Genomic DNA, 14,761 nt, shown 5'->3' with positions numbered 1-14,761 from the left:
CTGACTTATCACCGATATGTGTAAGAAGTTGACATCGGAGGAATTTGTTGGGTCAAGCCAAAGGGTTTGTAGCTCTTCACAAATTACCCACATGATGTCAGTTATTCAAAAACCCAACACTATATTATAAGTAAAGCTACATTGATTCACTTAAATGTTGTGTTACAAATTTTCAAAGATAAAAATCTCTCATCACTACTAAAGAGTTTGGGAAACTGATTTTGGAATGGCCAAAACTCCCCGACCCTACAGATGTGATCTCCTGACAAAGGTCGATAATATGTTAGAAGGTCACTTTTCAGTGGATTTCTCTTTAAAGCCTAATGCATGGAGGATTTCACTCTCAAAATTTAGGAATGCATTTTATAGAAAGAATAAGCTCGCCATGTACATGAGATATCTGTTTGCCAAACTTTCCTTTGGCAGATAGCTATCTCCCCCCTGCTCTCCCATATACATTAGAGGCCATGATCCATGTGTGTTTGACAGAGAAAGGCTGCATTCACACATTGCATATTTTCGCGCGCTTTTTTGCGCGCTCTTTTTGAAAGTACGCAATGTGCTTTGTGTCTGCCAGCAAAGTGAATGGGAAATTCACTTTGCCGTTCAGACACTGTGTAATTTTACGCAGCGGGAAAGCGCAGCTGCGTAAAGAATTGGCATGTCAATTCTTTACGCAGCTGCGTCCTGCGTTTTCTCCTATTGTGCCCATTATAAGCGATGGAATTACGCAGCGGTGTTCACACACTGCGTAATTCCATCGCTTTTTTACGGAGGCGCAGGATGGATACTCACCTACCCGATGTCAGGGGAGAGGCGTCTGGTCCGCTCCAATCCCACGCTTCCAGAATCTGCCGGTGAGCCGATCAGCTGTTAGCTAACTGGCTTGTAACCGGCCGGTCAGCTGATTACAAGCCGGTCAGCTGACAGTCGGCTGATCGCTTCACGGCAGATGCTGTAAGCGCGGGACGGAGCAGACGCGTCTCTCATCCATCGGGTAGGTGAGTATCCATAGTCTGTACATACACTGCTAGGGACACACACACGACACATAGACACACAGGACACATAGACACACACGACACACAGACACAGACAGTACACATGTCACACTGAAATGAAGTGTGACATTACACATGTCACCCTTCATTTTCACACTGCGTTTTATGCTGCGCTTTTTTACGCAGTGTGTGAATGGAGGTGCTTTTTTTACCTGCTTAAAAAAACGCAGGTAAAAAAAGCAGGAAAATACGCAGCATAAAAAAACGCAGGGAAATACGCAATGTGTGAACGCAGCCAAAGAGGAAAAAGCAGCAGCTTATATTCCCTGAAAACAAAAGAAGGTCCAAGAGCCTGATCTTTATCTACCCTGACATCATCTGTTGGGGGAGAGACGGTAAGCCCCTATACACATCGGATAGTCTTTCAGTCCAGCCTAAATCAGTGTGTTCAGCTAACTTTTATCTAATTTATATGGAGATCTTAAAGGTAATCATGTAAACTATTTATATGCACATGTAGCTCTTTAAAAGACAAGTCCACTAATACCTTTACATGACCAATCAGTTCTTCCGTTACTGAGAAATCAGCACTTGAATTGATATGCAAATGACTATGGTAGATCTGAAGCCTATGTCACTCCAGCTCTATACCCTGCCCAAGGATGCCTCCTCCTGCTTGACTGATGGCTTCTTTGACTGACATTACACAGCATAGAGGCTGTCAGTCAAGCAGGGGGAGGCAGCTGTGCTAGGCAGGAAATAGAGCTGGAGTGACAGAGGCTTTAGATCTACTATAGCTCTTCAGCTTCATTTGAATATCAATTCAAACACTAATTTCTCAGTAAAGGAGGAACAGACTGGCCATGAAAAGGGATTGCTGGACTAGTCTATGAAAGAGCTAATACTTTATACTTCTCCTTTCCTTGTGTTCAATTTCTGGTCTTCCTTACATGAGACAAAATAACCAACAACCCTCTTATGAGGGGTAATCTTTCTCATGCACCCTAGAAAATCTGTCCTCTTGTGAACTTGCAAAATATGTTATTTACATGCTTGCTAATAATTTAAGTAATCAGAGAGCATGTGGGGATTTAATATAAAGATTTCCATAAGCTTAACACAATACTTTCCGTAATTCCGCTTTATTAAGATACTCAGGGCAGAATATAACTCTTATTTCCCACTGGTGAGTACAATGGTGTGCTTGTACAAAGATAAGAATACTTTCTAAAGACAAATTACAGTATTTAATTGTGCAGTTTTATTTATCAGTGCTAAGAAAAACAATAGACATCAATTGTGTAATTGTTTGGATCGGCAACTATCTAATGTATATGGGAGCCTTCCAACTCTCCCTGATGGCACATTTCAGGACAAAAGAAAGACCGGGCAGGATGGATTTCCTTAATTCCTGCAGCACATAAGCCCCTGTCATTTGGACCAACAGCTATCCCAAGTGCATAGTCTTCCTTACAGATTGTAGAGTCGTAATATCCCCCAGTCTTTGGCAGTTGGGATAACCCTGGAAGACCACAGTTCAGATCCAGACCATCACAAGGATTTGTTTTTCATCTAGGCTTCGTTCACATTTGCATTGTGGTGCCAGATCTGCTATAAAGCTTGATACCAATGGTACTCTACTATGTTGACTCATAAAAGGGTCGAGAAGGTCCTGATGAAGTGTCCATTGTTTTGCCATTAAAAATGGCACTGTATGATGTAAAAATGACCAGAATTGGGGGGGTCTGTCCATGTGGAGTGAACTTATATAGTGCTGGGCAGCCCGCCTGATCTAATAGTATAGGCGTCACTAATAAGCCAGACATTGCACACTACCTCTGTGTGACTGGCACACTATACAAGCCTTATCCATGTACAATTCTAATACTAGGTGAACACCCACTCCATGAATTGGTAAGTTTAGGAGTGGTTGTTTCATCAGTATCTTGCACCCGTGCTGCCCCCATCTTTATCATGGGGGTTTGCAGCATCCTACAGTGCATTAGTATTGTGACCTAGTGTTGGAAATTACCACTGCATGTTTTCTGTTATGTTAAGTGTCCAGATTCTTACAGATGCACTTCAGAAATACATCAACTTCCCCTTTAAGAAAATTGTGCAATATTTGACTTTTTGGGAATTTTTGTAGATTTGGGCTTGCTAAGATTTGGAAACCAACAGGAGCGATCCGAAAAGAATAGATCTATTATTTATCTATTTACATGTACCATGTTAGGAAGTCATAAGAATCATTGGTTTGACATCTAATTTTGAAGAAGAATAATTTTATTAAGGTTAATTGTTATATACTTTATATCCTCTGAATACGTATTAGTTTTATAATCTCTGTAATCAAAGATAAATCATTCGATGGTAAATAATAAAGTATGCATTAAGTTTTAAAACCAGCATGGAGTGGGTAGGGGATATAAAAATTCCTCCTAATGTCATTTTTATATTTACATTCAATTACCCGTACTTATTAGTCACGCCGCATCAGACCAGGGCTGGTATGAGGCCATGTATGACCACCATAATGCACCGCAATTGGTTACAAAGTAGGTCTTTCTTTAGCCATTTTCTTAACTAAAAACAAACTTTAAACCCATTTTAATTCCTCAGATAACTCATTAATCTTGGCAAGAATTTCTATGGAGCAAACATCAGCAGAGAAGCTTAGCTGGTGCTCCGGGCTACTACTGTTCGCATTGTGTTGTCTGGATTTCATGCTATGAAGCCATGATGGTGTATTGAATCCGTGATGCAGCAAAAGCTATTGAAAGTGTCAATTTAAGATGTATTGCATCATGGACTGTAATGCATTAAAATCATTTTCAAATTTTGCAAACTCCTGCAGCTTGTTTTTAAAGAACAAATGTTCTCTATTTACCCTCCCCAGGTCAAACACTAAGTCACCCACTCCTGATGTTTAATATCGTCTGCAGCGCTGCTGTCACGTCGACAGGCAAAAACTTAGCTCAAAAGCCCTACCTGAATTATTGGCACAAGTCTCAGCTGTCAGAGATGAAGACAATAACTGCCACCAGGAGCAGTAGTGGAGACTCAGCAATGGACCCATGGAGGGTGAACAAGGCACAGTTTGCTTTTCTGAAGCAATCTGCAGCTGAGGAGTAGAAGCTTACCAAAACTGGAAAACTTCTTTAAGTGTCAAGTTGATAATCTGTATGTCATTACCATTTTTTTGACTGACAAGGATTCACACCTTCTAAACAAACTTGTTCCTGAGACAGGGAATTGTTTTGTTCTACTTTTTCTTTGACAAAAAAAAAAGATTCTTTTTATTTCAGGCCTAAACTAATTGTTGTCACAATTGTTACTGACTTCTATATTTTGCAGTCTGATATTTATATAGGGCAGCACGGTGGCTCAGTGGTTAGGACTGCAGCTTTGCATTACTGGAGTTTTGGGTTCAAATCCCACCAAAGACAACATCTGCAAGGAGTTTGTATGTTCTGCACGTGTATGGGTGAGTTTCCTCCCATAATCAAAAGACATATTGATAGGATATTTAGATTGTGAGCCCCAATGGGGACAGCAATGATGATGTCTGTATAGTGCTGTGGAATTAATGGAGCTATATAAGTGAGTAAAATGAATAAATAAATATAGCTTTGGGGTTTAGCTTGAACAGATCTCTTTGCAGCCAGTTTTTCTTTTATGAAGGGTAAAAGCCAAGAGGTTTCTATAGGTTATGTAATCCCTTCCATTTTTTGTGATGACCTTAAAGATAATAAACCTATCCCCTCCTGCAAAACTACAAAGATTTTCTCAAATATATACATATATCTATATTTACGTTTAGAGAATACTTTAAAAAAAATTCCTGCTAATTTAATGATGAAAGATGGCCATCTCAGTCTCCTGACCTCAATATCATTGAGCCACTCTGGGGAGATCTCAAGCGCGCAGTTCATGCTAGACAGCTCAGGAATTTACAGGAACTGGAGGCTTTTTGCCAAGAAGAATGGGCAGCTTTACCATCTGAGAAAATAAAGAACCTCATCCACAACTACCAAAAAAGACTTCAAGCTGTCATTGATGTTAGAGGGGGCAATACACGGTATTAAGAACTGGGGTATGTGAACTTTTGATCAGGGTCATTTGGATGTTTTTGGTTGTCATTAAGATTTATAAAGAGAAAACACAGTAGTTTGACAATAAATGGCTTCATTCACTTTGCTTGACCTGGTAAAATACAGCAGACGTTCTCCATGAAAAATTGCATAAAAAAGCAGCATTTTTGCTATGTGAGAACATGGTCTTTGTGTGTTGTGTCTGTGGATGCCTAATAGTGAGAGACTCGAATTAATAAGGCCGGCTGTAGATGAGCATATGAAAAATTGTCAGGGTTTTATCCAGAAAACTTGATTTTCAACTAATTTTCATCTGATCTTCATCCGCATGTCCGATTCTTACATTCGTGACGTCTGTGTGCGATCTGATTTCATACATCTACACTAGAAGATGTACATGATCTAATATTGTTTTCTAGGTTTATAATAGAAATGTATCCTTAAAAATCAGATGTCACTGCATTAATTCACCATGGTTGTGATTTTCTTATGGAGAATTTATGAGAAAAGTAGGTGAATCAATTCTCCAAATATATTCTATGGCCCAGAGAATTGGCAAAATAGCGAAAGAAGCCAAAACTGGCCAGATCGGATCACGGGGCTCTACTCTACCATCCAACTCTTGATTTCAAGGTTGGTATCGCACAGATCAGAGAACCTCCCCGGATTTTGAGCTCGCTCTTCTAAAGTATCAATAAGGGAAATCATCTGATTTACTAATGACGTGTTTGAGAAATTGAAAGCAGATGGAAACCAAATGGTCCGAATCGTGCATTTTTCTTTCACTAACGCTTTACATCTGTTGGAACTATGGTGATGACTTAGAAGTATCAATATCTGTGTAATTATAAATATTTATCACTAGACGTCAAGGCTATATGGTATTTCCTAATCATATAAAACTGGGGATAGCATGAAAAAATGGTGTGATGATTAAAAATGTCTACTTACTTGCAAGTAATCCGACTCCGGCTGCCAGAGACCCGACCCATGCAGTTTTTCCTTTTCCTTCATCAAAGACTTCTAACCATTCGACATACAGGACTCCAACGGCAAGAGGAGAACCGTAGCACAAAAACTGAATAAAGAATGAGGCCAAGACAATAACCCAGCCCCATGCCCCATCTGGTGGCTTCTGGTGCGTCATTTCTTAGCAGCTGCGTAAGGTTCTGTGAGAATATAAGTAACCATATAAAAGAAATCGCTTAATATGATGAAGAACAACCAAAGGTCACGCAGTGTTTGCATTAATGTTCTCCTATGGATTTGATGATTTTCAATCTCTACAATTAGATTTTTTAATGGGAACCTGCTGCTATTGTCTTGTAACAATGTGGAGGTCTTATCACGTCGTCCTTTGACTTTAGGCAGTGAATGGTAATAACGCAGGATACTTGGAGCGAAGAAGCATCACTAGATAGAAATGTAGGGATGCTAAGAGATTGAATTGTTCTCATTGGAAGAAAATCCTTTAACTTTAATGGGTTGGTACCTACTTAAGTTTGGAAGACTTTTGTATGGTCCTCAATTCCAACAAAGTACTGAACGCTTGTATTACAAAATTGTCATGACTGACCATTGACATTAATTCACACTATACATGCCGAAGACTAAAACCTACTGGCAGCAGAGCTCTAAATCATTAAGCATTACCTGGTTATATGTAGGTATTATCTTATCAAATTTTGCAATATAAATGGCATATATAATAAAAATAGGTCTCTTAGATCTGATGAGGCTGGTGTACTCACTTTGAAAATCCATTTCAGAATAGCTGCGTTGTCCCATTTGAAAGTTGAAGCTTAATGTCTGCCTTTTGGCCTAACTGGCAGCTCCTCAGTGTTCATCCTCCCTGTTGCTGAATCTCACACTCCTCAGTGCAAGCTGTCAGTCAGGCTGAATAGATGGGAGGAAGCTGAGTACACTTGAATTTCACTCTTTACCTGGGCTTAAAAAAACTCATTTTCATGTAATTTTTATATAGCCATTCTGACACAGATTTTCAAAGTAAGTACACCGGCCTCATCAAATCTAAGAGATCTATGTATACATCTATGTAATAATGTATGAAGTTTGCATTATCAAATTTGCTAACAGATCCACTTGAAAGAAGAAAATTATAGCATGTGTCTAATAGAGGTTTTAATTAGCAACTCTAAGAGTGAGGTCCCAAATGGAACATCTCTAGGTTACACCCAATAACTGATTAAATGTAACCTGTCACCAAAATCAGGCCACTCTAACCCTCTGATCTGGAAATTTGGAAATCAGTCTCAAATTAGTATTCAGCTCAAAACTGCATTTTGAACATGGGAATGGTAACTTTACTCTCTACTGTGTATCTTATTAGACTGTTCCTTTCAGCCTTGGATATGTGAAGGTTGGTAGTAAACTAAAGCAACGTAGGACTGTTACTTACAGATAGGGATCTGGAAATCTGCAGAAGTGCACATCATATTAGAGATCATCTATATCTATCAAGAAAAAAGACGTGATTTTACATAAATCACCATCGCCTCCATATCCAATGGCATTTTTCATTTTCTGATGAGTGCTAGGATTTACTTGTCTACTTATATATCGCCAACATATTCTACAGCGTTGTAAAGACTGTCATCATTCACATCAATCTCATTCCTAATGTGCTCATAGTCCCGCTTGTATTTCAGCCTTCTTCATAGATTGCACCGATATCCTGTCCTCAGAATGGAGCACGTGACCAGATCTGTCCATCATCATGCTCCAACACACAAATTGGCCAATTCATGAAAACCCACCAGACGCAACAAGGCATACCCCTTTAATCAACACTCCTCCTATCAGCCTAAGGTGTTTTTAATTAGAACTGGATCCTGCATGTCCATAAAAATGTATGCTTTCAGCCCGGGAGAGGCATTTTAGGTTAGGGTTCTATCAAAGGGGTAAGACTTGTTGAGGCTGGTGGGCTCTCATGAATTTGCCAATTTGTGCACTAAGTACCTTCATTTTTAAACATATTTTCTATAGCAGTAATGTAGTTCTAATTTCATATATTCAATGTTTGCATATTATAGCGTTTCAGAGTGAAGTCGTATTTTCTTGGTTATATCGAATAGTCGTGACAGCTTGCACCTGTTCACACTTGCCTTATTCTATTTGGAGGTACAGAGTTTGATCAAAGTGTGATCAGAGTGGGATCTGATTTTCTCGGGAGGTGGAGAGGCAAAAAAAAAAGTTTCTCCACCTCTATTATGTCAGTCCTTGAAAATCGGACTGCACTCAGATGTCTTCCGAGTGCGGTCCAATTTTTTCCACAGTCCCATAGACATGAGACAAATCATGAAAACTTCAATTTTTTCTTTTTTTTTTCCTTGGACCACTTGGTCCGTAGAATAACATGGGTATGAGTTCTATCCGTCAAAACAATGGATAGCACTCGTCCAATTAAGACGGTCGTCCTGATACTTGTATATGGTACATGTCACAAAATAATGTCCCCAACACATGTGATGACAATAAAGTTCAAGTGGTCAACCCCTTTAAATTGCTCTTTACTAGTTGCCATTACCAAGATATATTTCTATATACTTTGGTAAGAAATACGTGAATAAATGGTTGTGGGGCGTTTAAGGTCACAATAGATTATTTCTGCAGTAATAAAGATGTTGACTAAAGCCTCCAGGAATCAGCTGTTGATGCGTTCAGGTTTCCAGGGATGAACTTCTGCTCTCGTAAGACTTGGCAGCTCCAGACTAAACTGAATTATAAGTCGTAAAGTCTGTTTGTGGGGTCTTGTGACATTGCAGCCCAGCTGTTGGTGCTGAGATGTACTAAGATGGGACGGTGGCCTTGGAAATTCCTTATTTATGATATAGACGACCCCTAGGCAAAGCTTACCGTAAGAACATATAGTAATGACACCGGTCATTGTGTGTATATTATACATAAATAGGCCGTTCTCATGTAACACAAGGGTTTCCCTTTAGGTGATAAATCCCAGTTTTGGGAACCAGAAGCTTTTAATCACTTCCTCTTAGTCACTGCCTGTTAACATTCCTCAGCTGCAACGTGTCCATTTCTAAACTACTGTAAGTGACACATCGGCCGTCATCGTCATCGCAGGGCTGAAGACTGGAGTCATTTCCATAGGCTCCAAGGTTCCATACGGGATTCTCCCACACTCCTCAAAGCCTGTCTTGTATTTCTATCATGTCTGCTTCAATGTATAAGTGCAACCATCCAATATAGCATAAAGGGAATATTCACTTGTAAGCAGAACTTTAACCCCTTCGCAACCCTGGGATTTTCCGTTTTTGCATTTTTGTTTTTTGCTCCCCTTGTTCCCAGAGCCATAGCGTTTTTATTTTTTGGTCAATATGGCCGTATGAGGGCTTATTTTTTGCGGGACGAGTTGTACTTTTCAACACCATTACTAGTTTTACCATATCGTGTACGGGAAAACAGGAAAAAAATTCCAAGTGGGTGAAATTGCAAAAAAAGTGCAATACCACAGATGTTTTTTTTTTATTTTTTTTACCACGTTCACTGAATGCTAAAACTGACCTTCCATTATTATTCTCCAGGTCATTACGAGTTCGTAGACACCAAACATGTATAGGTTCTTTTTTATTTAAGTGGTGAAAAAAAAATCCAAAGTTTGGTAAAAAAAAAATATATATATATAGTGCCATTTTCTAAGACCTGTAGCTTCTCCATTTTTCAGGATTTGGGGCCAGATGAGGGCTTATTTTTTGCGCGTCGAGCTGAAGTTTTTATTGATACCATTTTGGGGTAGATCAGATCTTTTGATCGCCCGTTATTGCATTTTATTGCAATGTTACGGCGACTAAAAAACTTAATTCTGGCGTTTAGAATTTTTTTCTCGTTACGCCGTTTACCGATCGGATTAATTCTTTTTTCATATTGATAGATCGGACGATTCTGAATGAGGCGATACCAAATATGTGTATGTAGGGGTTTTTTTTTTATTTTCTTTTGAATAGGAGGACTAGAAGCAGCACTTGTCTGATCGCCTCTGCTACATACAGATGATCAGCAGATCACCTATATGTAGCAGAAATGGTCCTGTGCTATGAGCGCCGACCACTAGGTGGCGCTCATAGCGACCAGCTCATGACAACCACTGGAGTCTGCTGCAGACCCAGGGTTGTCATGACTACCCATCGGTGACCCGCGATCACGTGACGGGGTCACCGATGGGCGGGGTAAGTGATGCGATTCCGGAGCGGCGCTGTTAAATGCCGCTGTCAGAGATTGACAGCAGCATTTAACATGTTAACAGCCGCGGGTGGATCACGATTCCACCAGCGGCTGTTGCGGGCACATGTAAGCTGTAATAATCAGCTGACATGTGCCTGGTTCAGTGCGGGCTCAGCGCCGGAGCCCTCACTGAACCAGGGGATTACAGCCTGTGCATACTAATACGTCACAGGCTGTAAAGGGGTTAAAAAACAAACAGAAGAAAAAAAAACAAAACAACTACATACATGTTTTTTGGCTGATTTGTGAACAAAGTATTACCTTTATAGCTGTTGGAACTTTTTTTTCCATGCTACAAAACTCTGAATCTCCTCAATAGTTAGAGAGCTAAATTATACAATTCTGACTGTCTTCAGCCACCAATAGAGGGAGCTCAGGAGCTTACTACCGAGATGAAATTAACTTTACTCAATGCAATGACTTTCAATCATAGAAGCGCATATTCAATCACCACTCAGTACATAGTGAGCTGTTACCCGACCCCTGCACTGACTGATAGCCGGTCCTGGACTAAAACACTTCACAGTCAGCTGTCAGTCAGTGCCGAGGTGTGGTAACAGCCGGCCATGCTTCCTGAACTGAAAGCCTGAGGCTGTCAGGAGGAATAAAGTTAATTTTCTCCTGGCAGCGGGGCTTTCAGTGCAAGCGCCACACGGCTTCAGAACACTGTTAACATGCAGATTAACTCTATGTCTACGGGTTAATTGCAATTTTCCACATGGCAGGTTCCCTTTAACCTTAAAGAGGATCTCTTACCAAGTCAAAGGTGCACATTTTCTGCTATTATACTATTCCTGCTGCTCCCCTGATTCATTTTGATTCATACGGTTCCAGAGATATGGGCCTTTCTACTTGCTGCTCATTTTTATGATTTTTACCAAGTGGGTTTGGTTCACACGGTTCTCTGGGGGCATGTCTTTAGGCAGTTGTGTCTAATTACCCTGTGAGACACGCCCCCTTGGTAAAGACAATAAAAAATAGCACTAACTAAAAAGGCCCATATCTCTGGAACCGCATGGCGGATTTTAAAACAACAAAAAAATGGAATACTCAGGGAAACAGTGGGAATAAAATAAGAGGAAAAACTGCCCACTGTTAGCCTGGTGACAGGTCCTCTTTAATGATTTGGAGCTATATTATGAAATTAACTCTGTGACTGCCTGTTGAAGAGTAGGAGATTTATTTTTACCTAATTATAACTCCTCTTAAAAGACAATGAAGATGTCTAAGAAAGTCTGATATAAACTTCCCACTAGGGAAGCAGAGATAGATGACTCACCCGGGCCTTGATGTCTGAGTGACCCAAAAAGCCAAACTAATAAATGACACTTTGTAATTGAGGTATTAGGACTCGGGAGCTTCGGGTGACTCCTTTATCTTAGGGATAGGCAGATTGGAGCTGTATATGGGGCACTGATGCAATCCTCCCTGTAGTTACACTTTTCTGAATTAATAGCTAGCTGAGTGAGGTATGGGATGGCTGTCTGTTCACATGTGATTCTCTATAATTGACACTGAAATTTCTAAAACTGAATATATTTAAAAGATTGCAATAAAAATAAGAACAGACAGGAGGAATCAATAATAATAATAATAATAATAATAATTTTTATTTATATAGCGCCAACAAATTCCACAGCACTTTACAATTAAAAAGAGTCGTTAATTATAGAAATTCACTTTAGCGGAGAGATCACGGTACCTGGGCTGCACTTGTGGAAATAAAGAATCTTCTATGGTATAAAATGAAGGTTTTTCATTACACCAACGCATATCGGCACCTTTTTCAAGGTTAGAAAAGCCCAAATCATATTTGTTTGTTTTTTAACCTTGAAAAAGGTGCCAGTCTGTCGCCGAAACGTTTTGGTGTAATAAAAACCATCATTTTATACCATAGAGGATTCTTTATTTCCACAAGGGCTGCCCAGGTACCGTGATCTCTCTACTAAAGGGAATTGCTATCGGGAAGAATTTTTCCTCCAGCTGCGGATTCTCAGGCTCTTCTAGGTGTTAGGTCCACCCAACCACCCCAGGTGAGCACCACCATCACTCTCCCTCTCCCTCATTTCTCTTGCGGTATTGCCCTATTGTGCACCTCTGTCCCAACCAGACCTCGTTAATTAAATGTCGAATGAAGCGTTCCTTTAATATGATGCCACTTATTGATTGTGTACAGTTTGTGAACGGTTCTTTTGTCAAAGGGTATTAGCAATTCTTCTAGGAGAGATCTTGAGAATGGAAAGGGACTGGTTCAGAAAGAATATTAGAAAATTGTCTAATTTTTCATTACTACATTAACTGAAACGGTAATATCTTGTTAACTCTGTGACCTCTGGCCTGGAGTTGGGTATCTAAAGTAGTACAGCAGCCTTGTAACATTGTGCTAATAAACAAGAAACAGTATGTATGAGAGTCTAGTCTGAAAAATGATTATTGCAATAAATTACAACTATATTGTCATTCATCACTGGACATATAACATCTGTTCTAAAGGGATTTTTTTCCAAAATCACAAGATATCCCTATCCACAGGATAGGAGATAGGTGCTGGTCACTCTAGGTCCAGTAGCTGTGAACCCTAGGGATCCCAATAACGGGGCTCTGAAGAGCCTTCTCTTGAATGGAGCAGAGGTGCACATGCTCGATCTCCGCTCCATTCATTGTCTATGGGACTGCTGGAGAGCAGCGCTCTGCTATTTCTGTCAGTCCCAGTGACAATGAATTGAGCAGCGGTCCAGCATTTGCATCTCTACTTCAGTCAAGACTAGGCTCCTCAGAGCCCTGCTTTTGGGATTCCAAAAATCTGATATCAGGATCTCTGAGGGTCCCTGCTAGGAGACCCCCACTGAACAGAAAGTTATTCCCTATCTATCTTATGGTTAGGGGATAACTTGCAATCTTGAGAAAACCTCTCTAACCTCTCATTTCTCAAGGAATGTGTAAATTGCACATAAGTGCATCGTACGAATAACTGCGATGCTATTTTTTTTGTCAGTTGTGATTTTTCTGCAGTTTGAGAAACTATTGCACATAAATGTGTTTTATGAAACTGAATCTGGGAAAAAAAACTGTTACATGCCTAATTTTCTATGCAAATCACATGTTAAATGGCTTCCAACATCTTTCAGTGGAGTGCGGAAGGAAATCAGAGGAAGCCCACACAAGCCCAGGGAGAAGATGCAAACTCTATAAAGATGTCGTTGGTGGTTGGAAATAAACTCAGGACCCCAACGAGTCAACAGTGCTGACCACCGAGCAATTCAGCTTGTTAACATTGCAAAATAAATCATGAAAACTTGACCGTATATGTGGATAATACCGAAAAAGCCCAGAAGCTTCCAAGGGTTAATTGCAAAAATTTTGGATTTTTTTGTGAACAGAAAAAAACATTGTGGATAGTCCGGATGAGAGAAGTGTAATCATGTCACGATAGCGGGATGAGCTTTATCATCAGGAAGCAGAATTTAGAGAAGGAAAGCGAAATAATAATATAATAACTCAGAGACGATATGAAAATATCTAGAGGCAAGAAATTTACAAAATGACAGCAAGCCAACAGAAATAAAGCATGCGGCTTTACCTGCGGACCTCATCGCAGCTTCAGCACCAGGATCGAGCTTGCAAGTGCACCCACCACCTTACCACAGAGGAGTCACGGTGCAGAAAGGGAGAAGGAATATTTTTGTTTGTGTCTCCATTATATGGTGCCCTCCTCCTCCTCTTTCTTCTTCTCCACCCCGCTTCACCTCCTTTCCCTGCCTGACATCAGTCCAGTCTGAACCAGTTCCCATAACTGCAGAGTGTGGAAGATAATGAAATAGGAAGGGAGGGGGGGGTAGGTGCTGCAAAATGCACAGACAACCCAGGCGCTCGCATAGCTGTTGGCACAAAGATCCCTAAATGGTACCTTGTGAAGAGAAGGGCTGGTGACAAAGAGCTAGAAGCCCTACAGCCGCCCACTGCTGCACCTCTCTCCTGCCTGTCTGTCATTGTGCTCAAGTCTTTTCCCAGGCTGCATTATCACCAGTGTCATCAATAACACGTCTAGATTTACACCCACAAGTACTGCACGCGTTATATATGTCCTCTCCTTCTGCTACATCCAAAACATTCAAAAAAAAATCATGTGATGCGAAAAGATAAGCGATGGGAATTTCATATCCTTTTTTTTCCACTTGTCAGCAATTTGCGGATAGATAATAAAATTGTTTTTTTTTTTAAATAAAAATAAACAAAAATTGTAATTGATAAAATGCAATTCTGTACAAAATGAGATTAAGCAATACGGGGAAAACCGAGTGCAATTGCAGGCCACACAGAACTCGTGCAGACGACCGTAGATACGAGTGCGATTCAACAAAACATCGGATCGCACTCGGACCAATGTTATACTATGGGGCCGTGCAC

The 14,761-nt window shown here is 40.3% G+C and overlaps 1 protein-coding gene across 5 annotated transcripts in view; it reads right to left on the bottom strand.

Annotated features, from left to right (window-relative positions):
* SLC16A9 (solute carrier family 16 member 9) overlaps window positions 1-14,405 on the bottom strand; it is a 30,037-nt gene extending 15,632 nt beyond the window's left edge. For 2 of the 5 annotated variants that reach the window (XM_073685461.1, XM_073685465.1), the window contains exons 1-3: window positions 13,935-14,255; window positions 7,515-7,569; window positions 6,047-6,264 (exon numbers count right to left, since the gene is read on the bottom strand). In XM_073685461.1, the coding sequence (XP_073541562.1) occupies window positions 6,047-6,242 (196 nt within the window). In that variant the 5' untranslated portion in view covers window positions 6,243-6,264; window positions 7,515-7,569; window positions 13,935-14,255. The other 3 variants (XM_073685462.1, XM_073685464.1, XM_073685463.1) reach the window with 3 other exon arrangements.
* Between the last annotated feature and the right edge of the window lie 356 nt (window positions 14,406-14,761).

The sequence above is a fragment of the Phyllobates terribilis genome, unplaced genomic scaffold (assembly GCF_046119375.1).
Source record: "Phyllobates terribilis strain yellow unplaced genomic scaffold, ASM4611937v1 Scaffold_5__5_contigs__length_657084704, whole genome shotgun sequence".
NCBI classification, from domain to species: Eukaryota; Metazoa; Chordata; class Amphibia; order Anura; family Dendrobatidae; genus Phyllobates; species Phyllobates terribilis.
This window is presented reverse-complemented; position numbering and strand designations above follow the sequence as displayed.